This window comes from Marmota flaviventris, chromosome 13 (assembly GCF_047511675.1).
Source record: "Marmota flaviventris isolate mMarFla1 chromosome 13, mMarFla1.hap1, whole genome shotgun sequence".
Classification (NCBI taxonomy): domain Eukaryota; kingdom Metazoa; phylum Chordata; class Mammalia; order Rodentia; family Sciuridae; genus Marmota; species Marmota flaviventris.
Window position 1 is genome coordinate 83,089,395 of NC_092510.1, and position 27,811 is coordinate 83,117,205.

A 27,811-nucleotide genomic window follows, 5' to 3' on the forward strand; every position below is an offset into this window, starting at 1 on the left:
CCAGGTGCTGGGATTACAGGCTAAAATTTCCATTTGTAGTTATTTCAATGTTAGGATTTTATTCTGCTATAACTTTATCAACCAGTAGCTCTCAACAATAAAAATTTAATTTCTAAGCACTGGTCTCTCTTTACACTAGAAGAACAAAGGGCATCGAGCATTCAGCACTGGTTCTCAACACAGATTTACTATTTTTAGTAAATCTGTAAAAAACTGTGGTTTATCATTTAATCAAAGATAGCAGTAGCTCTATCACTATTAACTACAATAAGTAGTAATAATAAAATAAATAACTACTTTTCGAAACTGAATTCAATTCTAAAACCTCTCAAGGGAGGTCATGGATTATTTAAAAGGAAATCACTTGAAATAATAAACACTGTTTAAATGTAGAACAATCGAAAAAAACATAAACTCATCTAGGCTAAAGAAATAAACGGAAACATTTATTACTAGCACCTCCCTGGACTTAGGGTAAACACTAAGTTACGTTATTTTCTGAAGTAACTCTTTTTTCCATTCTAAAGCAGTGCAATCCACGTTTAATAAAATTTTTCTAGGAGCTAGTCACGTTTTTTTAAAAAACGTTTTTTAAAAAGTGAAACTAACTTAACGCAATATATCCAAAACTTACCATTTCAGCGTGTAATCGATATAAGATTTATTAACCAGATGATCTACATGCACGGTGTATTGTCAACACTAACAGCACAACCGCTTTCGAACTAGCTGCATTTCAAGCGCTCACTTAACCTCTTGTGGCTACCTTCCGCAACAGTGCAGTCCCGGGAGATTTCAATTTCAACCTAATTCTGTACATTTTGAGTTTGAGAATTTTATTACATAATGTCCCTAAGATGCTTAAAGATCTGTGAGGCACACGGATATTTAATTCTTCGGTTCGTTTGGAACCAAAATTCCTAAGCGTTAAGCGCAGGGGGTGACGCGCGGTGGGGGGGGTAGTCTAGGGGAAACCCTCAGGTCCTTGAACGTGGCCTGGAGGAGGGCCTAGCCGCTCGGAGCGACGCCGGGTGGGGAGGCTGCAGACGCGGCGTTGAGAGATGAATTTCGAGACAAGGTCGGGAAGCTAACCGTGTCTTTTTTCTGGGGGAACCACGGGACTGCAGAGCCGGAGAGAGGAGAAGCAGCTCCGAACCCGGCACCCGGTTCCCGAGTCACCGCCGCCGCCAAGGAACGAGCACAGCTCAAGCTGTAAGGCAGCCTGTTCCCGGCGCCTTAGAGGCTAGGTGGGCGGCATCTGGACCGAACAGCCTGGGGAAAGCCCGGAGCGCGTCCAGCACAAGCCGCCCAGGGGCGCGCTCGCGCCGGCGACGCAGCGGGCGCGCGAGCGGCGGGGTAGGCGGGGAGGAGAGGGCGCACCGCCCCTCCGAGGGGCGGGAGCCGCGATTCCGGAGGGCGGGGGCGGGGCGCGCACCGCCGAGGAGTCGGGGCACGATCCGCTGGTTTCGATTAGTGCGCGGAGCCGCGGCGGCGGAGCAGGACGGCGGAGCTGCACCGCCCGGAGCTCAGCGGCGAGGAAGCAGGGCAGCGGGGAGGCAGGGCGGCGGCGGTGCGCAGGGTCCGGCCAGCGGCCGCAAAGGTCTGGACACACGAATCAGAGCCACGGGCAGCGTCAGCCCAGATCACGGAGCCCGGCCATCGCAGCGCCCGCAGCCGCGAGCGCGCCGAGGACAGCGCGCGGGCGAGTGCCCGCGGGCGGGGGCGCGCAGGCCCTGCCCGCCCCTTCCGTCCCCACCCCCCTCCGCCCCTTCCTCTCCCCACCTTCCTCTCGGTTCCCGCGCCCCCGCACCGGGCGCCCACCCTGTCCTCCTCCGGCAGGAGCGCTGTCCGCGGCGGCAGCCGGAGCGGGCCGGGCCGGGCCGGCGGGCCGGGGGATGGCGCTGCTGGACCTGGCCCTGGAGGGAATGGCCGTGTTCGGGTTCGTCCTCTTCTTGGTGCTGTGGCTGATGCATTTCATGGCCATTATCTACACGTGAGTGAGGGGCAGCTGGAGGAGCTCGTGGCTAGGGTCTGGGCCTCGGGGAAAGGCGGGAGTGGGAGGTATTTGTGTTTTGGAGGGGACTGTGCTTGGGAGGGGTGAAGAAAGCTAGTTCTCAGACGCTTCCCTCCATCCCCTCTTCCCTTGTACAGGATGGGGTGAGGAGGGAGCGAGGGTCCTTGGGTAGGAAAAGTGACCAGTGAAGGGGTTGCAGGGTTGCAGGCTATTGAAAAGCCAGGGGGAAAGAAGGCTGTTCCTTACATATCAGGTTGCTTGTACTGATTGTACTGGGATTCGTGTGATTTTTTCATCTGGGCCAAGATGTATGGTGTATTGTTTTTTTCTCTCGGCATGGACCACATTTCTGTTACGGTGATGATCGATTCCACTCTTCCGGGAGCTGCTCACAGCTACCTGGAGATCTCCCTGTGGATTTTCTTCTTCCTGGAAGTGTTCAGTGCGCTCTGATAGGTGTGAAGCACCTGTCCACCTTGAAAAATGTCCAGTAAACCTCCGATCTGGTTGTTATGGCTTTGAGTCATTCTTAGTGTCTACATTTCAGTATGGTTTTCTTTTTTTCCTTCTAGTTCCTCTTTTATTGTCTTGTTTAGATTTGTACCCTTCTCTTGCCCTCCTTATCTCTACAGTATTTAACAAATACTTCTTGAGGCCGACAAGATACCGTTTACTGTTCTTGGCTGGAACACACTTGGTGAGCAAGACATAATTCCTGTCCTCATGGAGCTTACATTCTTGAAGGAAGATACGATGACAAAAATCCAAAGAAGTTTATTCGGGGTAGCTATAAAGCCTCTGAATAAAACAGAATAGGGTGAAAAGGTGGAGACATGCGATTTGTGGCTAGTTTTGATATTTCACTCAGTGTCTCTAAAATTAAATTTGCCTGTGTAAATAAATGAAAGAATTGTGTAGCGCACATTACTGATGTGGATGCACTTGGCTTTTAGCCTGGGAGGAAAAAAGTAAAAATAAAGAAAATTTTTAAACTTTATCCTAATAGGGAGTCTCTTAGGAGACCAGAGGACTTGAAGAAATTCGTTTCTTCTAGGTTTTTAATTTTTTTCCCCTTTTTACTACAGAAAAAAAAAAAAAAGATGTGCTTTTCTTTTTGGAAACATTGCTTTTTATTAATAGAGTGTGGCACTTCCTGATGCTATAGAAAGATGCTCCTTGTACAGTATACATTGATATTTCTTTGAAAGTGAAAGAAAACATGCCACTTCCATATTGTTGATATTGGTTTTTGGAGTTTTTGAGTTGTAGGTACTGAACATGTATTGGAGTTCATTTTAAGTATATGTATGGGTTCTTTTTAAAAAAAAAAAAAAAAAAAGTTACTTTTCCCAGTCATAAAAATAAAAATGCTCACTATATAATGAATTTAGGCAATATGGAGAGGAATAGAGAGTTAAAAACATGTATACCCAAACATTACCTTGTTAATCTTTTGTGACTGTTATTCCAGTTATATCTCTCTGTGTGTCAGAGAGACAGAGCGAGAGCAAGAAAAGAAGGGGGAAACCTTTTCAAATTCATCTAATTAATAAATGGTTATGAGAGTCAGTTTAGTACAAAGCACTGTTCAAGGTGCTAGAAATAAAACATCCAAGGTCATTGTTGAAGTGGAGCTGACATGTAAAATGTCATGGCCATTTCTTTTTACGTCAATAACGAATATCTCTGCAGTTCTTAAAATTATTTGTTTTTTGGTACTGGGGATTGAACCTAGGGGTACTCTAGCACTGAGTTCCAGCTCCAGTCCCTTTTTTATTTTTGTATTTTGGAACAGGGTCTCACCAGGTTGCCCAAGCTGGCCTGAAAGTTGGTGATCCTCCTGTCTCAGCCTCCTAAGTAGTTAGGTTCACAGAGTGTTCCGCTGCACCCAGCTCTGCATTACTTCTAATAGATTTATGAGAGTCTAACGTTTTTATTCATTGTTATTGATGGCATTTAGGTTGTTTGCAGTTTATAAAACAACACTGTTTTGTTTGTTTTTTGGTTTTGGAGCTGAGGATTGAACCTAAGGCCTTGTGGATGCTAGGCAAAGATTCTACCACTGAGCTACGTCCCCAGACCTTTTTCAATTTTTATTTTGAGACAGTGTCTCACCAAGTTGCCGAGGCTGGCCTGGAACTTGTGGTCCTCAGCTTTCTGAGTAGCTGGCATTACAGGAGTGCACCACCACACCCAGTAGAAGTGGTGTATCTTTTAAACTGTAATACAAATTGTTCTGTAAAAATGTTGTATCTATTCATAGGCCTGGTAACATTGTATGATGTGCCCATTTCTCTTACAAAGTGTTAGGCTTTTCACTGTGTTTTGTTTTTGTTGTTCTATTAATTACCAATCCTGTCAAATATTTTTCATATATTTATATACTACCTGCTCCTAAGTAGTTTTTTTTTTTTTTTTTGGGGGGGGGGGTGTACCAGGGATGGGCACCTAAGCCCTAAGTCATATCCTAGCCCTTTGTACTTTTTTATTTTAGAGAAAGGGTCTTGCTAAGTCTCTGAGATTGGTTTTGAACTTGCAGTCCTCCTGCCTCAGCCTCTCAAGACACTGGGATTACAAGTGTGTGCCTCCATGCTTTGCTTCTTTCTTGAATTTTTAATTTTACTCTTTAATGCACCTGATATCTTGCTTTGTTATGAGATTCTAGAGCCCTGATTATTTTAGTTTCATTTGTCCCAAAATCATTTTTCAAATTATTGATAATTCCACTCTTTTGAAAATACCATCTTTATATTTTCTTTTCTTTTTTTTTTTAAATATTTTTTTAAATATTTATTTATTTTTGGTGGACACAACATCTTTGTTTGTAGGTGGTGCTGAGGATCGAACCTGGGCCGCACGCATGCCAGGCGAGTGCGCTACGGCTTGAGCCACATCCCCAGCCCATCTTTATATTTTCTTCTTTATACTTTGGTATTTTAGAGGGCTTCCAGTGGCATTTCACAGATTTATTAATCCTTGTATTTATATTTATTAATCTAGTTTTCATTTTTAATTAATGAAATTTTATTAACTGGTGAGGCAAACCTCTCCTTGTTCTTTTGCAAAACGTTTTGAATTGGTACACATTTTTACTTAAAGATGAACTTTAAAGTCTTTGTTTCAGACTCTTAAGTAATCTTTTTCTTTTTGTTTTGGTTGAAATTAAATTTATAGCTTCATTTGGAAAAGCCTGAATTTCCACATGGGACCATGATATTCTGCCTCCCTCCATTATATATTTGTAATTATAAATATCATACCTCTTTAATTAAAATTAACCCCATTTCAGATAAGCATCTGGAAATGTTCTTAAACTTGAGGCCACTCTGGAATTGTTTTATTTCCTTTGGCTTAATGGTAAACAACAGATGTTTTCTTAAAATACTTTTTTTAAGTTTTTTACTCTTGGGCAAATTTTTAGCTTAGTTGCGATAATGTAGAGAGGCTTTGTATTGCCTATAGCCCCACAAAACTGCCTTTTTTACTGATAGTAACAGGTTCCTGAAAAGCATGTGAAAATCAAAGAAAACGCAATTAATTTGTTACAGTTTGGAGTGCCTTGTTAATTGCAGTAAACCTGTGAATATTTTTATGATTGAATAACTGATGGAAGGTAGATAATCAACAGATTAATTTGTGTATAAATTAAGTCTCATCTTTTTTGATAAGTCTTTTTTTTCTGGACTGATTCCACCATCAGGATTTTTGATTTGATACTTTTTTTAAATTGAATTAAAAGATGCCTCCCAGTTTAATGAGTCGTTTTCAAACAGATAACTAAGCACTTTTTCATCTCCCTCTCCCAACTGTATTTAGTAAAATTGCAGTTGAATCTCAACATTTGACAAACAAGGTTAAAGAACTTTGGCAACAATATATTGGTTAAAATACTGTGCTAGATAGTTTATATTTTATTAAAGGATATGTTTTCTGAATACATATTCTATATCCCCTCAAATCCTTTTTTAAAATAAGGCAGCATACCAGTTAGCAGGTATTGATACTTCTGAAAATGTGTGCTTGCCACTGGTAGAAATGGAACCTATTCTTAAAAACTTATGGCTCTATATCTAGGTGTCAGATTAAGGAGCATGGCTTCTCCTTATTCAAAATGTTTAAGTAATATAAATATTGTAAAGAGATTTCAAGGAAAAATTAAAGCATTTTAAAAACTGGTTATATTAGAAATATTAAACACCATGTATATCAGTGTATAATGGCATCTACTTAAGTTAGTCTTGATTTTTTTTTGTATCTTCTTTCAAATAAAGAGCTAAGGATTGGGCTTTATTTTTAAAAATAGAGCTGAAGTTGATTAGAACAATAAACAACTATTATTTAGTGAGGTTATTTGTTCTGATTTTACAGGTGTCTTACAATTCATTTAAGCCTGCAATTTAAAAAAATTTTTGGTATCAGGATTGAACCCAGGGATGCTTAACCACTGGGCCACATCCCCAGCCGTTTTTATATTTTTATTTTGAGACAGAGACTTCCTTAGACTAGGGCCTCCATAAGGTGCTGAGGCTGTAAGCCTGCAATTTTAAAAGCCGTGATAACTTACAAACTAGAAAACCAATATTTCCAGTGTTTAGAACCATCTTCACGTGACATTATCTCCACCAGCCGCTTTGCTCCTTCCAATTTTAATACTGAACTGAGGCTTAGTCATTTCCTAACATTTTAAATGGCAGATACTTGTTGGAAGGGTCTTATTCCCAAGATTTTTGATTTCCTAAAAATAGTTGATGACGAGAGCCTCAGCAGGCAGAGTTATTTGGTGATCTTCGTGCTGTCCCCCCCCCCCCCCCCCCCCCCGCCCTTTCCTTTTTGCTTTTTGTGAGAGTAAGCATGGCTTGGTAGTTGGGGACTGAGGGGAAAGCAAACACAGGTCTGAAACTAGGTGTCTTCTTCCCTCTTAGCCCCTCAGAGCCATCTTGCAGGATAATGAGGGTATCTAAGCAGATCGGACACCTTTCCTTTTTTTACTGCCCTTTATTCTTTTTCTCCTTTCTTTTCCCCACCCAACTCTGTCCCTCTGATTATCACTTTCCCTCTCTTTTGTAAAGTCCTAATGTTTAGCATTAGACTCTGTGTTTCCTGTTCATTGACTAGAAGTGCCAGGCTAGTGTGGTAGTAACTTCTTGTATCCACAGATACTAACTGTCCTCTAGTAAAGCAGAAGTCCTTTTCCTGGAGGTTTTTTCAAGTGAATTCTGCTTTGTACAAATACATTTCTAAGGTTTCCAGCAGAGCATTTTATACCATTTGCATAACTTTTGAATAGAGGTTATGTGTTCATTGTGATTACAATTGCAATAAACTACCTGTCAGAAGCTAGTTGTGTTTTTAATCTAAATTTTAGTATTTAGAATATTTAGGTGGTATGATTTGGGGCTTAAATTCACGTATACATTGGTCTTCTAAACCTTGATGAAATAAAAATCGAGAACTTCTTTTCTGGTTTAAACCTGAAGATGCACTTGGACTTTGGTCAAATGTTTATCAGATCTGGGTGTGTGGCATATGCCTGTAATCCCAGCAGTTTAGGAGGCTGAGGCAGGAGGATTACAAGTTCGAGGCCAGCCTTGGCAACTTAGATCCTGTCTCAAAATAACACATAAGAAGGGCTGGCTCAGTGACAGGTACTAGGGACTGAACCCAGGAGTGTTCTATCCCTAGTACCTGAAAAAAAAAAAAAAGTTAATCAGTCAAAGTCATTGTGGCAGGACCACTTCATGATGAATGAATTAAACATTCAGCAGTTGAGCCTCTTTAACCTGAGCCTAGAAACAATCATATGTTACCTTTAAGGAGAAGAATGAAAATTATAATTTAGTTTCAATATTCAGTGATAACTCTATTGATTCATTTCTCCCTCCCTTTTGCTACATAATTAGTTCCATACACCTTTCTTTCTTTTTTTTTTTTTTTAAGAGAGAGAAAGGGAGAGAGAGAGAATTTTTTTAATATTTATTTTTCAGTTCTTGGTGGACACAACATCTTTGTTTGTATGTGGTGCTGAGGATCGAACTCGGGCTGCACGCATGCCAGGCGAGCGCGCTACCGCTGGAGCCACATCCCCAGCCCCCTATACACCTTTCTATCTACCCTAGATTATGGAAACTATTTCTGCTCACTGGTATCTTTACCTGCATCCTTGCTCTCTTTCTATTTTATCCTTCTGGAACACTAATCTTGGTTCATATGCTTAAAGACTTACTATGACTCCCCAGTGCCTTCAGGTTAAAAATCAGTCTCCCTAACAAGACATGTACAGCTCCTTAGCATACCATGCCCTTTTACCTACCTGTTTCTTCTGTATCGTTGAGTTGGTGGCGTTTGTCTGAATATGCAATGGACTTTCTGTAGAATTCTCTCTTCTCTTCTTTTTTCCTTTTTCTATAACTCCTGCTCCTTCAAGTCATTTTATATTTTAATTAATTAATTATTTTTTTGGTACTGGGAATTGAACCCAGAGGTGCTTTACCACTGAGCCACATCCCCAACCATCCATCCATTTATTTATTTATTATTTTGAGACAAGATCTCAAGAGTTTGCTCAGGGCCTCACTAAATTGCTGAGGCTATCCTCAAACTTGTGATCCTCCTGCCTCAGCCTACTGAGTTGCTGGGATTACAGGCATGTGCCACTGTGCCTGGCTCCCTGGCTTGTCATATAATGTGTAGCTCCCTACTGGGTTAGATGCTCCCTCTGTGTCTTTTCATAGTACTTCAGATTTACTCATCTAAATTGTAAATGAATGTCTCTTTTCTCATTAGATTTTTGAGGATAGAGATGATTTCTTATTTACTACTGTGTATTCAGGGTCTACTAAGCACTCAGTTACTACCTGTTAAATGAATGATCTTTGAGGTTTCTCCAGTAGCAATGCTGGATTTTTATTTATTCATTAATTCAGTCTCTGATGGCCATTGTGGTTTGAGGTATATCATAGAATTTGGGATGCTTTCAGTGATCAGAGATTTTAATGAAACTGATTAGAACAAGTAAGATATTTTTTTAAAAGTTATTGATGGACCTTTATTTATTTGTTTGTTTGTATGTGGTGCTGAGGATCGAACCCAGGGCCTCACACATGCTAGGCAAGTGCTCTACCACTGGGCCACAACCCCAGCCCCACAAGTAAAATCTTTAACTCACTATTTCTAACTAGTTACAAGTTAAAATAGGAATAGGGCTACATCAATAACTTGTTTGCCTTCAGATTCTTTGTTAAATCTGAATTTTCCTCCAAAGGTTTTCCCAATGGACTGGCTGTCTTTCCCATAAATAATCTTGACACTCAGATCTGTCTTTGGGGCAGTCATAACCCAGGGCTATCCTGATTTGTATCACAAATGCTTTTTCTCCAGTCATGGAATTTTATTTTATACATGAATAGTTTAATTTAAACATTAAGTTCACTTTTTCTTTATATATGTATTTTTTATGTATAGACCTTTACTTTTATTCATTTACTTATATATGTGGTGCTGAGAATCGAACCCAATGCTTCATACATGCTAGGCAAGTGCTCTACCACTGAGCCACAGCCTCAGCCCTAAGTTCACTTTAAAAGAGTAATTTTAGGGGATTTTGTAGAAGAGTATAGAGACAGTCTCATTAGTTTCCTTTTGATGCAAATGTGGCTTTGGGCCTGTGGTGTGTTTGTGGGTGCTGTGTTTTGAAGTGCTTTCTAGTGAGTGCAGATCTACTAAGCAATCAGCAAAATGCTGTGTTCTACATGTTTTCTATACACTGGAGCTAATTCTGTTGTCACTAAAGGGTTATTGAATTGGGTCTTATGTTCCTGTTTGAGAACTTAATGAGGATCTTCTCTTTGTTTTCTATGGTGGTGGACTCCTTTATATTTTGTAATATTGGTATTTATTGTCCAGTGGAAATAGTTGTGTTTCCCTGTACAGCTAACTCATTGTCAGTTATTTTTCTTTCTCTGGGGAATCTTGTCCGGAGAGTCAAGGTTGCACTGGAAGGTATGCTTTGTGTTGCTACTGAAGCCCATTTTGTTGCAATGCCATCTTAAAATGATAAGTACTGTGTCAATAATATTAGTCATGACACATACCAACCAGAATCACATAACCACCACCTTCCAGAACAAAATCATAACAGCAACAACAACAAAGGCCTTTAGTCTTTAATCACTGGGAACTGCTGACATGGACTGTGTATAGTATGGGCCTGCCGATATCAGAATCAACCTAATTTTGTGTGAAATATTAACAAATGTGGTGGCGTGGAGCAGAGGAGATAAATTCCTGGGGTTAGATAAATTGTTTTAATTGAATTCCATAGCAGAACTATAAAATAGCAGTCTGGATCTGTTAAGCAAGGTGACCTTTGTCCTTGTGGAATCCATATTCTTTCTTGGAATTTGTTAAATGCAAGTCTTGTGCCTCACATCTGGTGGAGAAAAGCTATATAAGGTTGCTGCAGAGCCTGCTGCCAGCCACCTGAAGGGGAAAGAGCACCGCCCACCACTGCTGTCGTTCAACTTTGTCTTCTCTTTCCAAGGGCTTCCCCTCCTATCAGGCTTCCCTCTTGCTGAAACTAAATTAGAATAGAAAACTGTAAAAGAAACCAGTTAAAAATGGTACAAAGCATTAACTGAAAAATCATTGTGGTCGATGAGAGTAAAAAGATGAAAAGACTAAACAATCAGCTAACAAGATGAAAAAGTAACAATTTTAGAGACTTGGATGCTAGGAAATAAAAACAAAGCTGGGCACCTGCCTGTTCTCATGTTTGCAGGAGTGGGGCAGATGGGTGGAGAGGTCTGATTTGAGAGTCATACTTAGGGGACCTGTAAGGAGCCTTCTGCCAGCCCTTCTTCAGATTGCTCAGGTGGCAACAGAAGGGTCACACTCTGTCCTGTCACCAAGTCTAGGTGTGGGCTGCTCCTAGTACTGACAGAACAAAGTCCCACTCCTGGGCCTGCCTTCCCCTCCCCACTTCCACAGGGAGCAAGCCCATTGGCTTTCCCCAAACTATTCAGGTATGACCTTATCTCAGATTCCTGCTTTGGACAGGGGACAGGGCTAGGTACTCCTATTCCCAACCTCTGTTGGTATCTTCTCTTGAAAGAATAAAATTGCCTTTCTCCACGAAAAAAAAAAAAAAGGGGGGGGGGAATTGGAGAATCAACTAAGCTAACATAAGGCCATCCCATCAATTCAGAGGCAGTTAGGATCATTAAGCTAAGGCAGGTATAATGCTGGCAGAACCCCTTAATATTTCTTACTGTCACTTGAAGATCTTTGAAGTCTTCCCTAAATAGATAGATGTCCTTCTAGCTCACAATGGAAAAAGCAGGACCCTGAAGGTCTCTCTCTTTTGCCTCTGACTCATCGCTCACCACCTTTGGACTTTAGGCTGGATGAAGTTGCTTTGAGGAAGCACCACTCTGGTGCCTCCACTCCTCCTCTGTCACCACTGTTGGCAATTCCAGCCCTGAGCACTTCCCTGTCCCTGTCCTTGGGGGTGTTAATGTCTTTAGAACACCTGAATGCCTTTTTTTTTTTTTTTTTTAGATGTTGAATCTAGCTCCCGATTTAAAATTTAATTTAAAAACAATTCCTTGGGAAAACGATACATCTATTGGAATTTTACTATGCTTTCTAACTCCCCAGAATTGCCTACCTGTATCAGGATCACTTTTTATGAAAAATGGAATCAAATCATTGATGATTTGTATAGGAAGGCTATGCCCTTTATATACCCACTGCATTTCTGAAAGTGTAATAAAATCAAATTTCTGAAAATTAAATGGATATATGTGTTAGGAGGGCAGATTATATTTCAAGAGAACTAAGAATGTTGTTAAAAATCACAAATGATTTTAACACTTGTGGTCCAAATGCCTGAGAGCTTGCCTTGCCACGGAGCGCTTTCTAGGTGTTAGAGACTAGGGGAAGGGGCTTTCTCTCTCACCCTGAGTGGGGTGGGAAAGCTGGTGGGTAGCTTCTCTGGGGGCTGTGCTGGACATTGGAATATAATGGTCAATAGAACAAACATAGTCGCTACAGTATCTTCTGGAATTTTTTCAACATCTTCATACTAAAAGGCAGTAGCTTGAAGTTACATAATAACTAGCAGTTGCTTTCTGCCTTGTATCTGCTGCAGAGTGGAAACAGTTCTGCCTTGCTGGTCTTAGCTCTGAGGGAGCCACCTTCTGCCTGTACTAGCCAAGGGACAGGGGTTCTTGTTACCCAGTGTCTTGAGTCAGCCTCTGAGGATAGGAGCATTAAGAGAAGCCAGAACTATGCAGCATCTCTGCCCAGCTAAGAAGCCATCGCATGGTTTAAGAGGAGAGCATGGCTAAAAAACAAATGAGCAAAACAGTAACAGGCCATTTTTGTTGGAAAGTAATTTGTGATATTCAGTGTTCCTTACTCTTAAACTTGCATGGTTTTATGCTTTTGGATGTCTATAGCACTTTAAATTTCCTAAATATATGGTGTGACTTTAGCTTTACATACAATGTTAACCTAAATAGTGGGCATGATTTAAACTGTACATTAGGTGTGTTTTATGCCATATTTTGACTTAATTTTGTTTTAATCATAATTGGGGGCTTTGGATAATTTTTTTCTCCCCTTTTAATCTTTCTTAGTACATTCAAGTTTATTTTATGTTTTTTTAAAAAAGCATTCAAGGATTATACTTGGAAAGAAATAAAAAAATGAAAACAAAAAAAATCATAATGGCTTAATATATGAATCTTTTGGAAATATATGAATTTCTAGTCTTTCCAATTTGGCATATGTCTCAGCAATATTTGACGTCTCTGAATCCCTAATCAAAACTATGATACTTCAGAGAAATTATATTTTGGTGGAAAAGTCTTTGAAATTATAGCATAGGTCTTATTTTAAAGTTATGGATAGTAATAGGTATATTTTTCTTTGTGGCTTTAATCTCATGTCTTTCTCACAGCTTCCCTGTAAGATAGGTACTATTATGTACACTTTTATTTATTTTATTTTTTATTTTTGGTACCAGGGATTGAACTGAGGGGCACTCAACCAGTGAGCTGCATCCCCAGCCCTATTTTGTATTTTATTTAGAGACAGGGTCTCACTGAGTTGCTTAGCATCTCTCTTTTGCTGCCTCAGCCTTCGAAGCCACTGGGATTACAGGTGTGCACCACCTTACCTGGCCTATGGCCTATTATACACACTTTAAAAAAACACTTAAAGAAGTAACTTGCCCAAGGGCACAGCTAGTAAGCTGGGATAGAAACCTAGGCAGTCTGCCACCAGCCCAGGCTCTTAAATCACTATGCTATATACTGCCAGAGGTGACTTCAAAATAACCCCGGAAGTAATCCATAGGGATAGGGTATCTAAATGAGGATTTCTCCACTTGCTGTCTTAGTCTGTGGCATTGGAAACACTTAGATTATGGTGGAGAAGGCCCCTGCTCATTCACCTCTCCTACTCTTCACATTTTCAGTCCATCCCATAATTGTTAGTCTTTAAGTTTCCACCTGGGCCCTCCTCTGTTCTTACAGAAGTAACCTAGTCTTCCTGGGTCTGTGGTTCTCCACCCAGATGGCACTTTGGAATGACATGAATGGCTTAAAAAGTACTGCCACCTGGACCCCACCCCGAGAGATTCTGATTTAATTGGTCTCAGCATCAGGATTTAAAAATCAACTTCCCCAGGTGATTTTGATGTACAGCCTGGACCGAGAACAGCTGCTCTAGACTGTTGATCCACAGTTGTTTCCTGCATGTGCTACCTCTTGGCTTCATTTAGTTCTCCCCGTAGCCCAAACCTGCAGTTCATCACTTTATTATCCTGCGCTTTGCCTCGCCTCACCTTCCCTGGCCTTATATCAGTCTGCCCTGCTATCCTGAATCCATCCAATAATTTATAGCTTCTCAACTTTCAAATCCTGCAGAGGGTAATCACACGCCATGTGGATTAGTACTACTACACATTCATGGTCTCAGATCTCAGCCAAGCCTACAGTGCTATCTGGCAGTACTTTGTTTCTTTATTTAGCTCTGTCATCCATTACCTCTTCTAAATCTTCACCATTCTACCACATTCTTGGCAGATTTATCTTAATTCCTACTTCACACTGTGAATCCTATCATGCCATTAATTTTTTTTTTCTTTTCTTTCTCTTTAACTAGCTCTTTCCCTTTAGCCTGTGTCCTCAGGCATTCTTACAAAACCAAACAAATCTTTGTGCTTCATCTAGTCACTCTTTGGCCCTTTCCCTCCCTGCAGGGTTTCAGGGAACTAATCTTATTCACTATCATCATGTCCCACCTCCCATTCGCTTCCTTTGTAGCCCGTGTACCCCGAGGCTCCATCAACTACTCCATCCCTGCCAAAAGTGCTCAGAGGTCATCAAGTACATACTAAATCTAGTGGACATTTCAGTTCTTGTCTTGACCTCTTGGCAACTTTTAATGTTGTTCTTTCTTGATCCCTTGAAGAAGAAAACAGCCACCCACATAAATCTTTCTGTTACTTTACTTTCATCCTGGCTGTCTTTCTACCTCTGATCACCACTCACTCTTGATCCGCTTCATACATTACTAGTTTGATAATATAAGCTATATTCATCTTTTTTCATGTAATTTTTCTACTTCTTTTTAAAAATTTGTTCTAATTAGTTATACATGACAGTGGAATGCACTTTGACACATCATACATAAATGGAGAATAATTTCTCATTTTTCTGGTTGTACATGATGTAGAATCACACCGTCATGTAGTCATAGATGTACATAGGGTTATAATGTCTGATTCATTCTACTACTTTTTCTATCCCCATACCCCTCCCCTCCCTTCACTTCTCTCTCTACCTAATCCAAAGTAACTCTATTCTTCCCTAGCCCCTTTTTCCCTTATTGTGAATTAGCATCTGAATATCAGAGAAAACATTCCAGCCTTTGGTTTTTTTGGGATGGCTTATTTCACTTAGCATGATATTTTATTCATTCTTGACCACCTGTAGATAGTATATGGATGACTCCCATATTTTTGTCTCTAGACCAGTCTTACCTCTTGAGCTCTGTATCTGTTTATTTACCTGTAATCTATTCAACAACCTAAAAAAATACTAAGAGTGTACTCTCTAACATTGTTTTGCTGGGGGCTGGAGAATTTATAGTTTACTGTGGTTTTTCTCTTGTGCAATGTCATCCTATGTTAGAATCACTTGGGATATTTAAGAAAATGCATACCTTAGGCTCAGGCTGGTTCATTAAATAGTGTTCACTTCCTGTGGGCACTGTCCTTACTCATAGTGGCCAACTACTAGCCCCCTGAGAAAGAGATTACCACTTCATGTCTTAAGAGTAACTTTATTGTGTTCAAAATAATGTTCATTGCTTTCTTCCATCTATGATTGTGGCCAGATTTTATGAATGGCACTAGTTACCCAAGCCCAAACCTGAGAATCATCTGTGTACATCCTTATCACCTCCTCCACCCCTCATTGAACACTGGCCAGACCCCATGAATTCTGAAGTTTCATTTTTCCCTTGACTTTTTTTTTTCCTGCTCTTCTCTCTGCTGCTTTTTTGGCTTATGTACCTGTCCTTTTTTTTTTTTTGTGGGGGGGGACCTTTAGAATATTGCCCCCTGCCTTCTCTCATACTTGTACTTTTTTTTTTCTTTACTTCTATGAATACAAAAATAGTCCTGTTATCTTCTTTTTAGTCTTTCATGTTTTTTTCTTGCCAAGAGGCTGGGCTCCTTTTCAGCATTGTCTGTGAAGTGGAGGAAGAGGCTATAGCACAAAGGAATTTTAAAGTATTTCTTCCCAAGCTTGAATGTGCCCACGAATCACCTGGAGATCTTGTTAAAATGCAGATTCTGTTTCAATAGTTCTGAGGGGTAGGGGAACTGAGACAGATATTTTCACAAGCTCCAGGAGATACCAGGGCTGCTGGTCAGTGCACTACACTTGGAGTGTGACAGTCTTAAAGGAATGCCATCTGTCGAATGTTAGATGCTTCCCTCTCTCTCCTTCCAGGGTGTGTAAAATATACTTTTTTTTTGGTACTGTAATTGAACTCAGGGGCACTTGACCACTGAGCTGCATTCCCAGCCCTATTTAGTATTTTATTTAGAGACAGGGTCTCACTGAGTTGCTTAGGACCTTGGCCTTTGCTGAGGCTGGCTTTGAACTTGCCATCCTTCTGCTTCAGCCTCCCCAGCTGCTGGGATTGCAGGCATGCACCACCACACCCAGCCTAAACATACTTTAATGATAGTGTATACCATGTATGTACAGAGACTTGGGCAGAAATTACTTTTAAATGAGAGGTGGCCTGTGCACAGGTGACAACCACCAATCCTATTCCAAACACATGGAGATGATGTTGTGGTCATATAACACGTGTGTTCGATTGAGAATGAGCATGCGTGTTCACACGCAGCCCTGAAAATAAGAAAGGAAAATCTCCATCACGATTCACAAACCAGGAAGTGGAAACGGGTAACCAGGAAAAACTCTGTCAACGTGTAGGTGCCTTAGGCTCAAGTTCATACTGTACCTAACACGGAAGTCCTGATCTGAGATACTGAAATAAAAACTGGTTCAAAACCAGTAAGCCTTGCAATACTTTGTCAGAACACTCATAAAACTGGCTCAAGCGAGCCAGGCACAGTGGTGCATGCCTGTAATCTAAGCAACTCAGGAGGCTGAGACAGGAGCATCACAAGTTTGAGGCCAGCCTCGGCAACTTAGCAAGACTGTCTCAAGATAAAAAAAAAAAAAAATTAAAAAGGTGTGTGGGGGGGACCTGGGAATGTAGCTCTGTGGTAAAGCCCCCCTAGGTTCAATCCCCAGTACAAAACAATCAATCAATCAAAAATGGCCCACTTGGAGGACTCCACCCCAGACCATTTTTGAGAAAAGTATAAATGGGCTGCTGATCACAATTTGAAACATACAGCTGTAGGTTGATTTACAACACACTGATCATGGGCAAGGTCTCGTTTCTGTGTGTGGCAGGCAGAGTTACTACATCCTTGCTCCAGAGCATAGCTTTCTTGTCATCCATAAGAATTTTATAAGAATTTGTGCAACTCCCCTCATTAAACCACAACTAGCTGATTGTAGATAATTTGCCTGTTCTTCATTGTATCTCCAGTCTATAGGATAATGTTGAACGGGCTCAAAATAGATTTTTCACTAAGTGAACTCTAAATAACATGGAGCATCACTATATGCCAAACACCATGCAAGTTTTGTGATTTAATCAAAATCACATGCTTTGTGATTTAATGGGTATTCTTTCATTATTTTGGTAAACATTTTATGTAATTTGTATTATGGGCCTCTGTCAGTTTATTTTATAAGTCAAAACAGTATTCTGCAAAGTAGAATCTTATATCCTAGGGGGTACATGACAAGCGCATCCCTTGGGCTATGGAAAGAAAATCCTACTAAAGAGCGATTGCAGATGAGAATTTTGAGGGTTCTGCCATATAATCTGACTTATAACTATTTTTGGGTAGAAATTTCAGATATACTACTTATCAGTTCTCTTTGCCCATAAGCTTTCACTGCTATTTGGAGAGTCAGAATGAGTTTATGATAAAATACTGCATTCTCAATATGAAAAGCTCTTAAAAGGATAGCAGATGCATCCATGTTAATATTTGAAGTAAAATACTTTAAGACGAGGAAGAAGAAGAGGAAAATAGGATTCACTCTCAACATTTTCACAAATTGAAAACTGTAAGACTGCTGAGTAGTTTAAATGGCCCTTGTTGCTGTTCTGTTCTTAATTTAATGTCTGCCAAATGCAATGGAATTATCAGTGGGCTGGGTTTCACTATAAATTGGTCAGCACTTAATGTAAGTGTTTTGAGACAATTTCTTATTATTTAATGGTCACATAATGGGGAAAATGGATAAAAACTAATGAGATTTCAGAGTTCTGTTGTCCGCTCCTAAACTCTTTCATGATTCTCTGTGTGTTTGCCTCTTAGTCTCTCTGTGATGCATTTTGGGTGATTGCTACAGATCTAGTTTCTAGTTCTCTCTTATGCTAGGTGTATGTGAACTTCTGTCTTAACCTGTCCATTGAATTCCTAATGTCAACGAGACAACTTTCCTTTTTAGGTATTGCGTGGTTCTTTTCATAGCTTCGTGGTCCTAGTTGATGGTTTCTCATTCCTTCTCTTGAGTTTTGTTCAGGCAACACTGATACTTTGCATTCTGGGCCCCAAACCCACTTGATGGGGTGTTTTCCAAAAAGACTTTTCCTTTTATGTTATAACACTTAGGACTGAATCTAAGATAAGCAGCATCCCCGGCTTCCTCTTAGGGCCAGGCCTTTTCTGCCTTGCCTTTCAGGGATGCTAGATTTATACCAGGCTTTCAGAACAGATTGCCTGTCATTCTTATGTCAGGCTTGTCTCCATCTCTAGGTCACCCAGGACCAGCAGATGGCCTGGAGGTGAGCATTGGTCTCGGCACATACTCACTGAAAAGTTCTTGTTTCTGACATAGGAGGCCTTTTAAATATTTTCCTAACAGTTCAATCATGTATTTTAAAACATGCTTTATTTTTAACATGTTTGAATTTAAAGGGAGGGGAGAAAATTGTATTTTGTTCACACATACATGCATACATACACACAGTTTGTATGTTTTGGCTTCTATACACATTTTTTAAATCTCTGGAAGGATGAGTAAGAAACTAATAATCCCGGGGTAATGATTAGAATGGGGTAGATGGGGTAAGGGTGATGGGGAGACTTCTTTTAGGAGAACATTTAATACTTTTAGTGATTTCAACCATATGAACATGTTACTGATTTAATCAATCAAAATGTGTGATACGAACTTTTTACCCCTCAGCCATCCAAATTCCTGTATCGGGTAGGTTTTTCCAGACAGTTGGTGTGCTGTTTTATTGGAAATGGGCAAAGGGTGATTTCTGTGGTATTCCAGCTCCGTAGATCCTAGTTTTGCCTCTGTGTGGCCCTCTAGGTGCACTCTGGAGATGAGTGGTTTCCACACTGTCTGTGGCAAAAGATTCATTCTTATATTTTCCAGACTGCCGTGAACTGATAAGTTTGCCAAACTAGAGTAAAAATAAATTGTTGTAAGTTTCTTAAGTTTTCTGTTAGTTTCTTCTCATTGCAGACCAGCGAAAGGCAGCTGGTGGACCAGAGCACACTCTGAATAGCACTGCTGTAAAGGATGTTCTGTATTTTCTGGTGTTTGATGTTGTGGATCAGAAATTAACTCTACCGTGTTCTATGCATTTCTTACCAATTAAAAATGGTTCCATTGTATGTAGCCTGTTTTCTTCCTGTAAAGATGTTTCCGTGGCCATTTCTGAAACATGAAGTGTTTATCATAGCACATCCTCACCTTAAATAGCTGGGAGTGAGCTTGCAGCTGGCTGCTCGTCCTGCTGTGCTTCCAAGTCATTCATAGGGTCATAGTGTAATTCTTTGATTAAAAGATGCATTGATACTAGGTGTGTGTATGTGGGGGGGTTGTTTTGTTTTGTTTTACTAATCTTCTCAAAGGTCTTATTATTGTTTTTCACAATTCTGTCAGGACTGCCATCTGGTTGGCAGCAATTATAAGATGCCATTAATTTTAGACACAGTAAAATGTGGGAAAATGTGTCTGAGAATATCTTGCAGGGGACCCGTGATTGTTCTAGCATCTAGTTACTGTTAACACTTGGAGACTTCCTTTTGAGAAGTACTTGCAATGTACTTATGAGAAGCAGAGAGGAAGTCTTTAGTGTTCTGCTTTAGAAACCTCACCACTCTGTCTCATGTGGCATCTTTTGTTTCGACAGCCCGAGGTACAGTGGAACACTGATTGGCAGGGATTTTTTTCAGCAAGGGCCCTGTGCTGAAGCACCACTAGTGAGAACCTTGGCCAACTTGACACTGGCATATCATCCAGTGTTGTTAACAGACATTTTTCTCATTGAGAATTTTTCTCCTATTTTCAACTTCCCTTATTCTACTCCTGCCATTCTGAGCTTATTAGTATCAAAAGTCATTATCCCATTTTCTTCTTCCCCTTAAGATGTTTGACTTTCCTTTCAATTATATATTATCTGGACTGTTTATAATTTTCTCAAAACTTTTCTTGTTTTGTTTCATATTTTTCTGGCATAGATAATGAATTTTATTTTACCTATAGTTCTTTGCCCACCTTGATGGCAGTTCAAGAGGAAGAGCAATAACGTGTGGGCTATCACTGTCACTCACTTCTTCACCATGCCATTCCTCTATGCCCAGCATAATTCTTAGGCACCGAGAACACAATAATAAACCAAGAGTCGTCTGAGTTCTTCATTGGAACATTTGTTCAGCTTAGTTCTGTTTTTCCTAAACCAAAAGCTTAATTGGTTCTACTTTCTTCATTTTCAGGTCTTCTTTTTTAGAAAGATGTCAGCTTTTAAAAATCTCATTTTAGGATTTAGTAATTTATTGATAGCTTGCTATGTGCTTTATTTTGATTTGACACTAATATATTCTCTAGAAATAAATTATGTGTCATTTGCTTTACAGCCGATTACACCTCAATAAGAAGGCAACAGACAAACAGCCATATAGCAAGCTTCCAGGTGTCTCTCTTCTGAAACCACTGAAAGGGGTAGATCCTAACCTCATCAACAACTTGGAAACATTCTTTGAATTGGATTATCCCAAAGTAAGTACAACATTGTACTCACTAGAAATGGGCTGGACCATGTGTTTATTCTTCTCTCATAAACACTTAGGAATTTTCACACTGCATACAGTGAAAGATTTGAAAATTCACCGTGATGTTGGACTCATAACATTTAAGCTTCAGTAGTAGTTGTCACAGGACAGCGGTAGGGATGACCAAGGGGTGTAAATTCCTTGTCTTAAGCACCTATATGTCCATCTAAAGTAGTGAGCCTCCTGGAACTTAAGACATGGTCAGGTGCTGGTGGTATGAGTATAAAAATCTTGTTCCAGCTGGGCATGGTGGCAGACACCTGTTATCCCCAGCTTGGGAGGTTGAGACAGGAGGATCTCAAGTTCAAAGCCAGCCTCAGCAATGGCAAGGCGCTAAGCAACTCAGTGGGACCCTGTCTCTAAATAAAATACAAAATAGGGCTGGGGATGTGGCTCAGTGGCCGAGTGCCCCTTGGTTTAAATCACTGGTACCTCCCACCTCCCCCTCCAAAAAAAAATTCTTGTTCCGTGAGATTCATATGAAAACAGAAGGAAGAGGAGGATGTGAGTGAGAAACAGGGTGTAGTGGTCTGAAATGGAATGAAGACAGCTAGGACTAACATGAATCCCCTTGAGAAACTGGCTTTGAGCCTAGAAGGGGTTATGATTAGTGGCAAGCAGAGGTCTCATCTTACCTAATTTTTAATTTCTTTATTCTGATTTTTAATGCTTAATTGTATTGCTCATACCACTTACCTATATATTCTGCATCTACAACTCAGTGTGTCCCTTCATTGGAGAACTTCCAGTTTTCTTAAGATAGATCTGTATTATTTTTATAGATTCCTTTTAGTATTCACTTTGAGTTTTTTGGGAAAACTTAATACACGTTGAATTTTCATATTTAGCTTTACTGAAGGTTTATAAATTGCCTATTTGAGCTAAGTGAAATAAGCCAATCGCAAAAATACCAAAGGCAGAATGTTCTCTTTCATATGCAGATGTTAACATACAATAAGTGGAGGAAGAATAGAAGTTCATTGAATTAGACAAAGGGAAATGAAGGGAAGAGAAGGGGGATGGGAATAGGAAAGACAGTAGAATGAATGGGACATAACTTTCCTATGTTCTTATGTGAATAATGACCATTGAAACTCCACATAATGTAAACCACAAGAATGGGAAGTTATACTCCATGTGTGTGTGATATGTCAAAATATATTCTACTGTCATGTATAACTAAAAAGAACAAATAAAAACAATCAATTAATAGCCTATTTGAGACACTGCTTTTCAAAGGGTGTAGATTACTTGTAAGAACAAAGTGTCTTTAAATTTTTACATGCTTGATTTTTAGTACAGCTTAATTTTCCCTTTGTCAGTACTCACTTGCCTCGATTTTTTACCATTTCCTCAGTTGTGTGTTTTTTTTTAGTTATTTTTCTACTTGGAGGCTCTTCCCTGCTGTTTCTTTAGTACTCTATAATCTGCACTATCAGGTGATGATGAACATACCACACTTCTCAGGGGGATCAGTGTTCATGCTCTTTCTTTTAGCCCTTATTTTTCTTGGTGTAGCACCAATGAAAAGAATAACAAAGACACAGCTATGGTAGCCTTAATATAGTTCTTAGTAAGTATGGGGACATGAGTATCATTCAGGTTTTTTAGTGTTATTTTTATATTATCACTTTGTGAGTTTTAGATTTATGTATTGAGAACTAATTAAAGCAAAATTTTCTTCTGGCCTATTATGTGTTTATATTTTAAAAATTTAGAGATTTGAATTATATGTATATATTATATAGTCAAATAAATATGTCATTTTCAAAAAATAAGATAATTATATGTTTCCCCCTTTAACTAGAGATGCAAATTGGAAAGTGATAGAAATAAGGTTAATTATAAATTACAATTTGGAAAGAATGATAGAAATAAGATTAATTATAAAGTAACTTTCACAAGAAGAAAAATGGAAGTTTTCAAGACCCACATTATATAAGTAAATGCAAAGGAAAATTTATTTTTATGAATGAAATATTTTCATTCATTATGAATAAGTATTAGGGCAAAGCTTAGAATTACAAATTATATACCTTTATTGATGTGGAATGTGATCTCATATTTTACTTTCTTAACCATCATCTTATCCTTTCCCCATTCAATCACCCCACCCTCCTCCACATTCAGTCACTCTTTTTTTTCCATGCATTGCAATTGTTTAATTGATGCATAATTATACGTAATAGTGGGATATGTTGTGACATAGTGTTTTCATTCTTTTCTTGCTTTACTTCCTAGAAATTGTTCGTTTTTGAAAAAGGTTTTGACCAAATATAGTACTACCTTGCCTTCACATGGCAAAAGCTCTTTCCCAACCATTACATATGATACAGTCGTGTAAGCAAATGATAATATTATTTGACAGATTAGCAAACCAAGGTACAGAGAGGATAAGTGGTTTGCTCCAATTCACTGAATCATAAAATGCCCAGAATAAATACTAAGTTTGTTAAATTACTGTAGTTGTCTCTCTGCAGTTCACTTAATAACTAAGACCATGTTCAAGTGTAAATAAATGAGTTTGAATTCTAGAATTCTAGTAACCTTTCAATTCCAGGCTTTAAAAACAAGATTATGTTTTGTGCAAAATCACCTCTGATCTATACATGAAATGCTGCCTCAACCAACATTGATTTGACTGCTTTGCTTCAATCACTTTTAAGCCTTGGTTATTTAATTTTTATGTTGCAGCCTTTCTGAGGTGATAAGTCATGGGATTTAAATAGTTGAGGAAGTTTGTGCAGCCTTTAGTTATAGAACGTGTTCTTAAAAATAACCCTGGGAACATATGTTCCATTAATTATGAACACTTGGGGTGAATCTGTAATTGATTTCTTCTGAATGAAATTTTTAAAAAGTGATATAATTCAGGATTATTTCAAGCTCCAGTTTCACTTAGGTCTTTTACCATTTGCAGTATATCATTGAGGTATTTGAGTTAGTTGAAGAGAAAGCTATTTTAGTGCTCTTTATGAAATGAGAACCAGCATATGCAGAAGATTATTCCTATTCTAAGGCAAACAAGTTTATTTTATAATTATAAAAGCTGTGTAAATAGAATATTTGGAAACCAGAGGAAAAGTGCAAAGTGCATGTGAATTAGGTACTACTGTGCTTGGTCACGCGTTTTACTTGTTCTGTCTGTAATGAAACATTTGCAGTAATAAATTAGACCACTGAAATCACAATTCTGAGTGTGAACTGATGCAATGTTTGTGTCACCAGAGGCAAGTAATCACAAAATAAACAGTCACATGACCGCCAGGCCCAGCACACTTTAGTGTTTGCTTTTTGTTGAGTGTGAAGGTCATTTTACAAAAGTATGGAAATATCTTCCTTCTGGACATAAGTTTTTCTTCTGCTATTTGATTTGGAACATCATGGGCCATTTTGGGGAAAAAGGGTAGAACATATGTTGAAGTTTTAATTTTTTATTTAATTTTGGGCATTTGCAAGAATATTTATTAGTGGTACTTGTTCTGAATTTCTAGTAAGATTATACTAATTGCCCTGAAAGATTTCTGTGCTTGAAATGTCTTATAAATTCACCTTCATGTTGATGCATATTCTTTAGGAGAAGACACAAGAATGAAAAAAAATGATACAATTCATTTTCTGCAAAATTGAATGCTCATTTGGCATCAGCATAGGAGAGGTTTGGGGGAGATCCAGCAGTAGCAGAAGGATTCAGCATTATGCATCTAAAGTGGCTTGCTAGCGTCACTTCAGCCATGTAAACACTTTTAAAATTAATGGTCAGTTTTTAACAATATAGCTATGGTAATTGGACTTTTTTTCTTTTCTCTCTCTTTTGCAAATGTAGAATTGGTTTAAAATGTTACAAGTTCAGAGCTATGTTTTAGATTCCTCATTGTCGGTGGTGCAGTTATCCTTATGAGGAATATTTTTCTAATGCAGTAGTCATCTAACAAAGAATTAAAAGACTTTAAAATAGAGGCTGGGGTTATGTCTTAATGGTAGAGCACTTGCCTCCCACATGAGAGACCCTGGGTTCGATCCTCAGCACCACATAAAAATAAATAAACAAAATAAAGATATTGTGTCCATGTATAACTAAAAAAAATTTAAAAAAGACTTAAAAATAGGATCAATTTAAAGCTCAAGTACAAGTGTTGTTAATACATGTAGTAAAATGAAGTCTGAAAGATGAAGAATTTATCGAATTAATTTGAAAAACTGTATCAACAATCTGTTTTTTGAGACTAGATAACAAATATTCAACCTTACCTGTCAAAACTTTGAATTTGGAGCAGTTTTCTTATAAAACATCTTCTTTCTGGCATCTTTCTTTTGCTTAGAAGTTACCCCAGACAAATGTTTTAACAAATATATTCACCACTGACTCTGTGCCAGTAAATGTTCTAGGCATTTGGGGTTAAAGTACCTTCTGTCATAGGATCCATATTCTATTGTAACCCAAATACTACAAAATTGTAAATATGATGTGAGAAGTAGTTATTTGTAAATAATAACTTAAGCTATTTCAAGGTATTTCTACTTGATAATTCAATATAATTGATCCATGCATGAAAACATTTTTTAGGACCGGAGGTGTAGCTCAGTGGTGGAACATATGGTTAACCTGCACAAGGTCCTGGATTTAATCCCCAGCACTGGAAAAAAAACAAAAAAACACAAAACTTCTATTTTAAAGAGATATTTTATCCTGTTCATTACAGTAAAACATTTACTTTTCTAATGTCTACAAGACTGAATCAATGGAATTTTTAAAATATTTGTACATTTAAATCTGTTACTTATGCAGCTTAATATATTCATAAATGCAAAAAAGTCATCATTATTGCAATTTTATATATTCAGTTCTTAAACATTAAAAGACTGGATGTTCTTGCTTGTGGATTTTTTTTATGCCTATCTTCCTTCTCAGCCTTTTAGTCATTTCACTGTTTTTAAAGAAAACGGGGAAATTACTTTGTTTGGCTATTTGCATAGCAATCTTACTAAAGACTTAATGGAAACTAACCTTATGCCTCGTTTGGAGTTTTAAGTCTAGAGTTCATGTATTCAAACAGTATCTATTTAAAGTAGAATTTACTCTCTTAGATCCCTTGCAGATGTATAAAGTAAATGTTTTCTTGAAACACCTTAAAAGTGTTTTTTAATAGACACTGTTTTTTAACATATATATTTATACCTAATCCTTTAGAGCGTGTAAAAATACTTGAAAGTTATTTTTGTATGAGCTAAAAAGGCTCTCACCAATTTAATATCTTGTGTCAGTTACAGTGTAGTTGGAATGATTTAACTATTTTAATACAGAGATTTCTAGTAAATCAAATAAACTGAAGACAAAGGGGTGGTTATCATAGCTGAAAAGCAAAGAGTCCTCATTAAAATTTGATACTTTAGGAAACACTTGGAATGCTTCCTCCAATTGGGTGTCATTTTTAATATCAGAAACATATATACAAAAGCTATGTGTCTTAAAGAGTCTGCACATTTTTTGGATAATGTGATATTGAGTTTCATTTGCACTCTGGCTAATCGGAAGGTATTTGTTTATATTTTGGAATTAAGCCTAAGAGGTGTCATCAATAAAAATTTAAATCTTTAAACCTTACATCTAAATACAGTTCAGCTGTACGTCCCTTTAAAAAAAAAAAAAAAAAAAAAAAAGCTAAATCTTCTTCACTGACCTTAGTCCTGGTCTTTCTGGGCTTAAGCCCCACAGTGCTGAAGATTGAACCCATGACATTGTGCTTATAGGGAAGCACTCAGGCTGAGCCACATCCTGAGCCCTGCAAATTTCTTTATTGCCAACCTTTGGTGAAATAAGGTGTATTTGGCAAGTGGTGATTAATTATTATGCTCAACAGTACTGTGAACATTTCATTTGCACTTTTTACTTGTGTATGCTTATCGATAGACTTAAATAAAATAGTCTTTCCTATTATCCAAGTTAGTTCCTGTGTATTAGACACTTAAAATATTATGTCTGTAGCTCTTTTTGTGTTTTAGAACACACAGCTTTGTAATTTTTTCACGGACATAATTAGCTTCCTTTCTGTGCTTAAAAATGTTCAACCAGTTTTAGAAAGAGAATCTGGTAGGAAATTTGTCGTTGAGTCAGCATGAATTTATCACCACTTATGGTAATATTATACTTAGAATATATATCCCACAAAATAAACATCTTTATATGTGAGAGCAAGCACTTTTTTAACATTTAGTAGTTTACTAACTGGTAACTGAGAATTTCAGCTCAAGACGTTATGAACCTGGCTACGCATCAGAATCACCCTCAGAGCTTCTGATTCAGAAGTCTAAGAATAGGACCCAATCCTCTTTTTTAAAATAAATGTCCTAGGGTAATTTTGACACAGCCATTCAAGTGTGAAGAAACGACTTTCTGACTAAACGTAGCACTGAACAAAATGAAATCCTGAGTATTTTCATAGTTATAAAGCTGGCAAAGCATGATTTTCATGATAGTAAATGTTCAATCAAATAAAACTATATTTTATTTCAAAAAAATTATATAATAAAAAAGATCTCATCTTATTTTGTCCTTTAAGTGTATCATAATGGGCTTTTACTTGTAATTTATAGCACCTTTATGAAATAATATTGAGTTTCAAGACAAAGCTTCCAGAGGATAGAGGATGTGTTTATATTGCTTCCTTTCAATGTTGCTTTTTATTCTGCTGGTGCCCTGTGAGCATTTAGCCTTCAGTGATGAAGGCCCTGGAAAAGCTCCAGATCCAGTTTACCCACTAGAGCCTGCCTGTCTGGGAATGGGCAAGACCTCAACCTTGGGCACTGCCAGCCTCTGCCCGATTCCTTCAGCTTGCAAACAGATACTTTAGGAAGTATCTTGTCTTGGATGATCCCTGTCTTAGATGATCTTCCCTCCATTTAAGCAACACTCCTTCCCATCAGTGTTTGCAAATACTCTATTCACTTGTAAACTTTGTATATATGATTGTTTTTCTTATGCTTTTGATCATTTGTAAATGCTATCAAAAACTGCTTATTTTTGAAGAGGTTAATTTATATAAACATCTTCT

At 38.5% G+C, this 27,811-nt stretch overlaps 1 protein-coding gene across 1 annotated transcript in view; it reads left to right on the forward strand.

Moving 5' to 3' along the window:
* The first annotated feature begins 1,440 nt into the window (after window positions 1–1,440).
* The window catches only part of Ugcg (UDP-glucose ceramide glucosyltransferase), a 36,662-nt gene continuing 10,291 nt past the window's right edge, over window positions 1,441–27,811 (forward strand). The window contains exons 1-2 of the mRNA XM_027942965.2: window positions 1,441–1,993; window positions 20,565–20,706. Of these exons, the coding sequence (XP_027798766.1) occupies window positions 1,896–1,993; window positions 20,565–20,706 (240 nt within the window). The 5' untranslated portion in view covers window positions 1,441–1,895. The remainder of the gene's footprint in view (window positions 1,994–20,564; window positions 20,707–27,811) is intronic.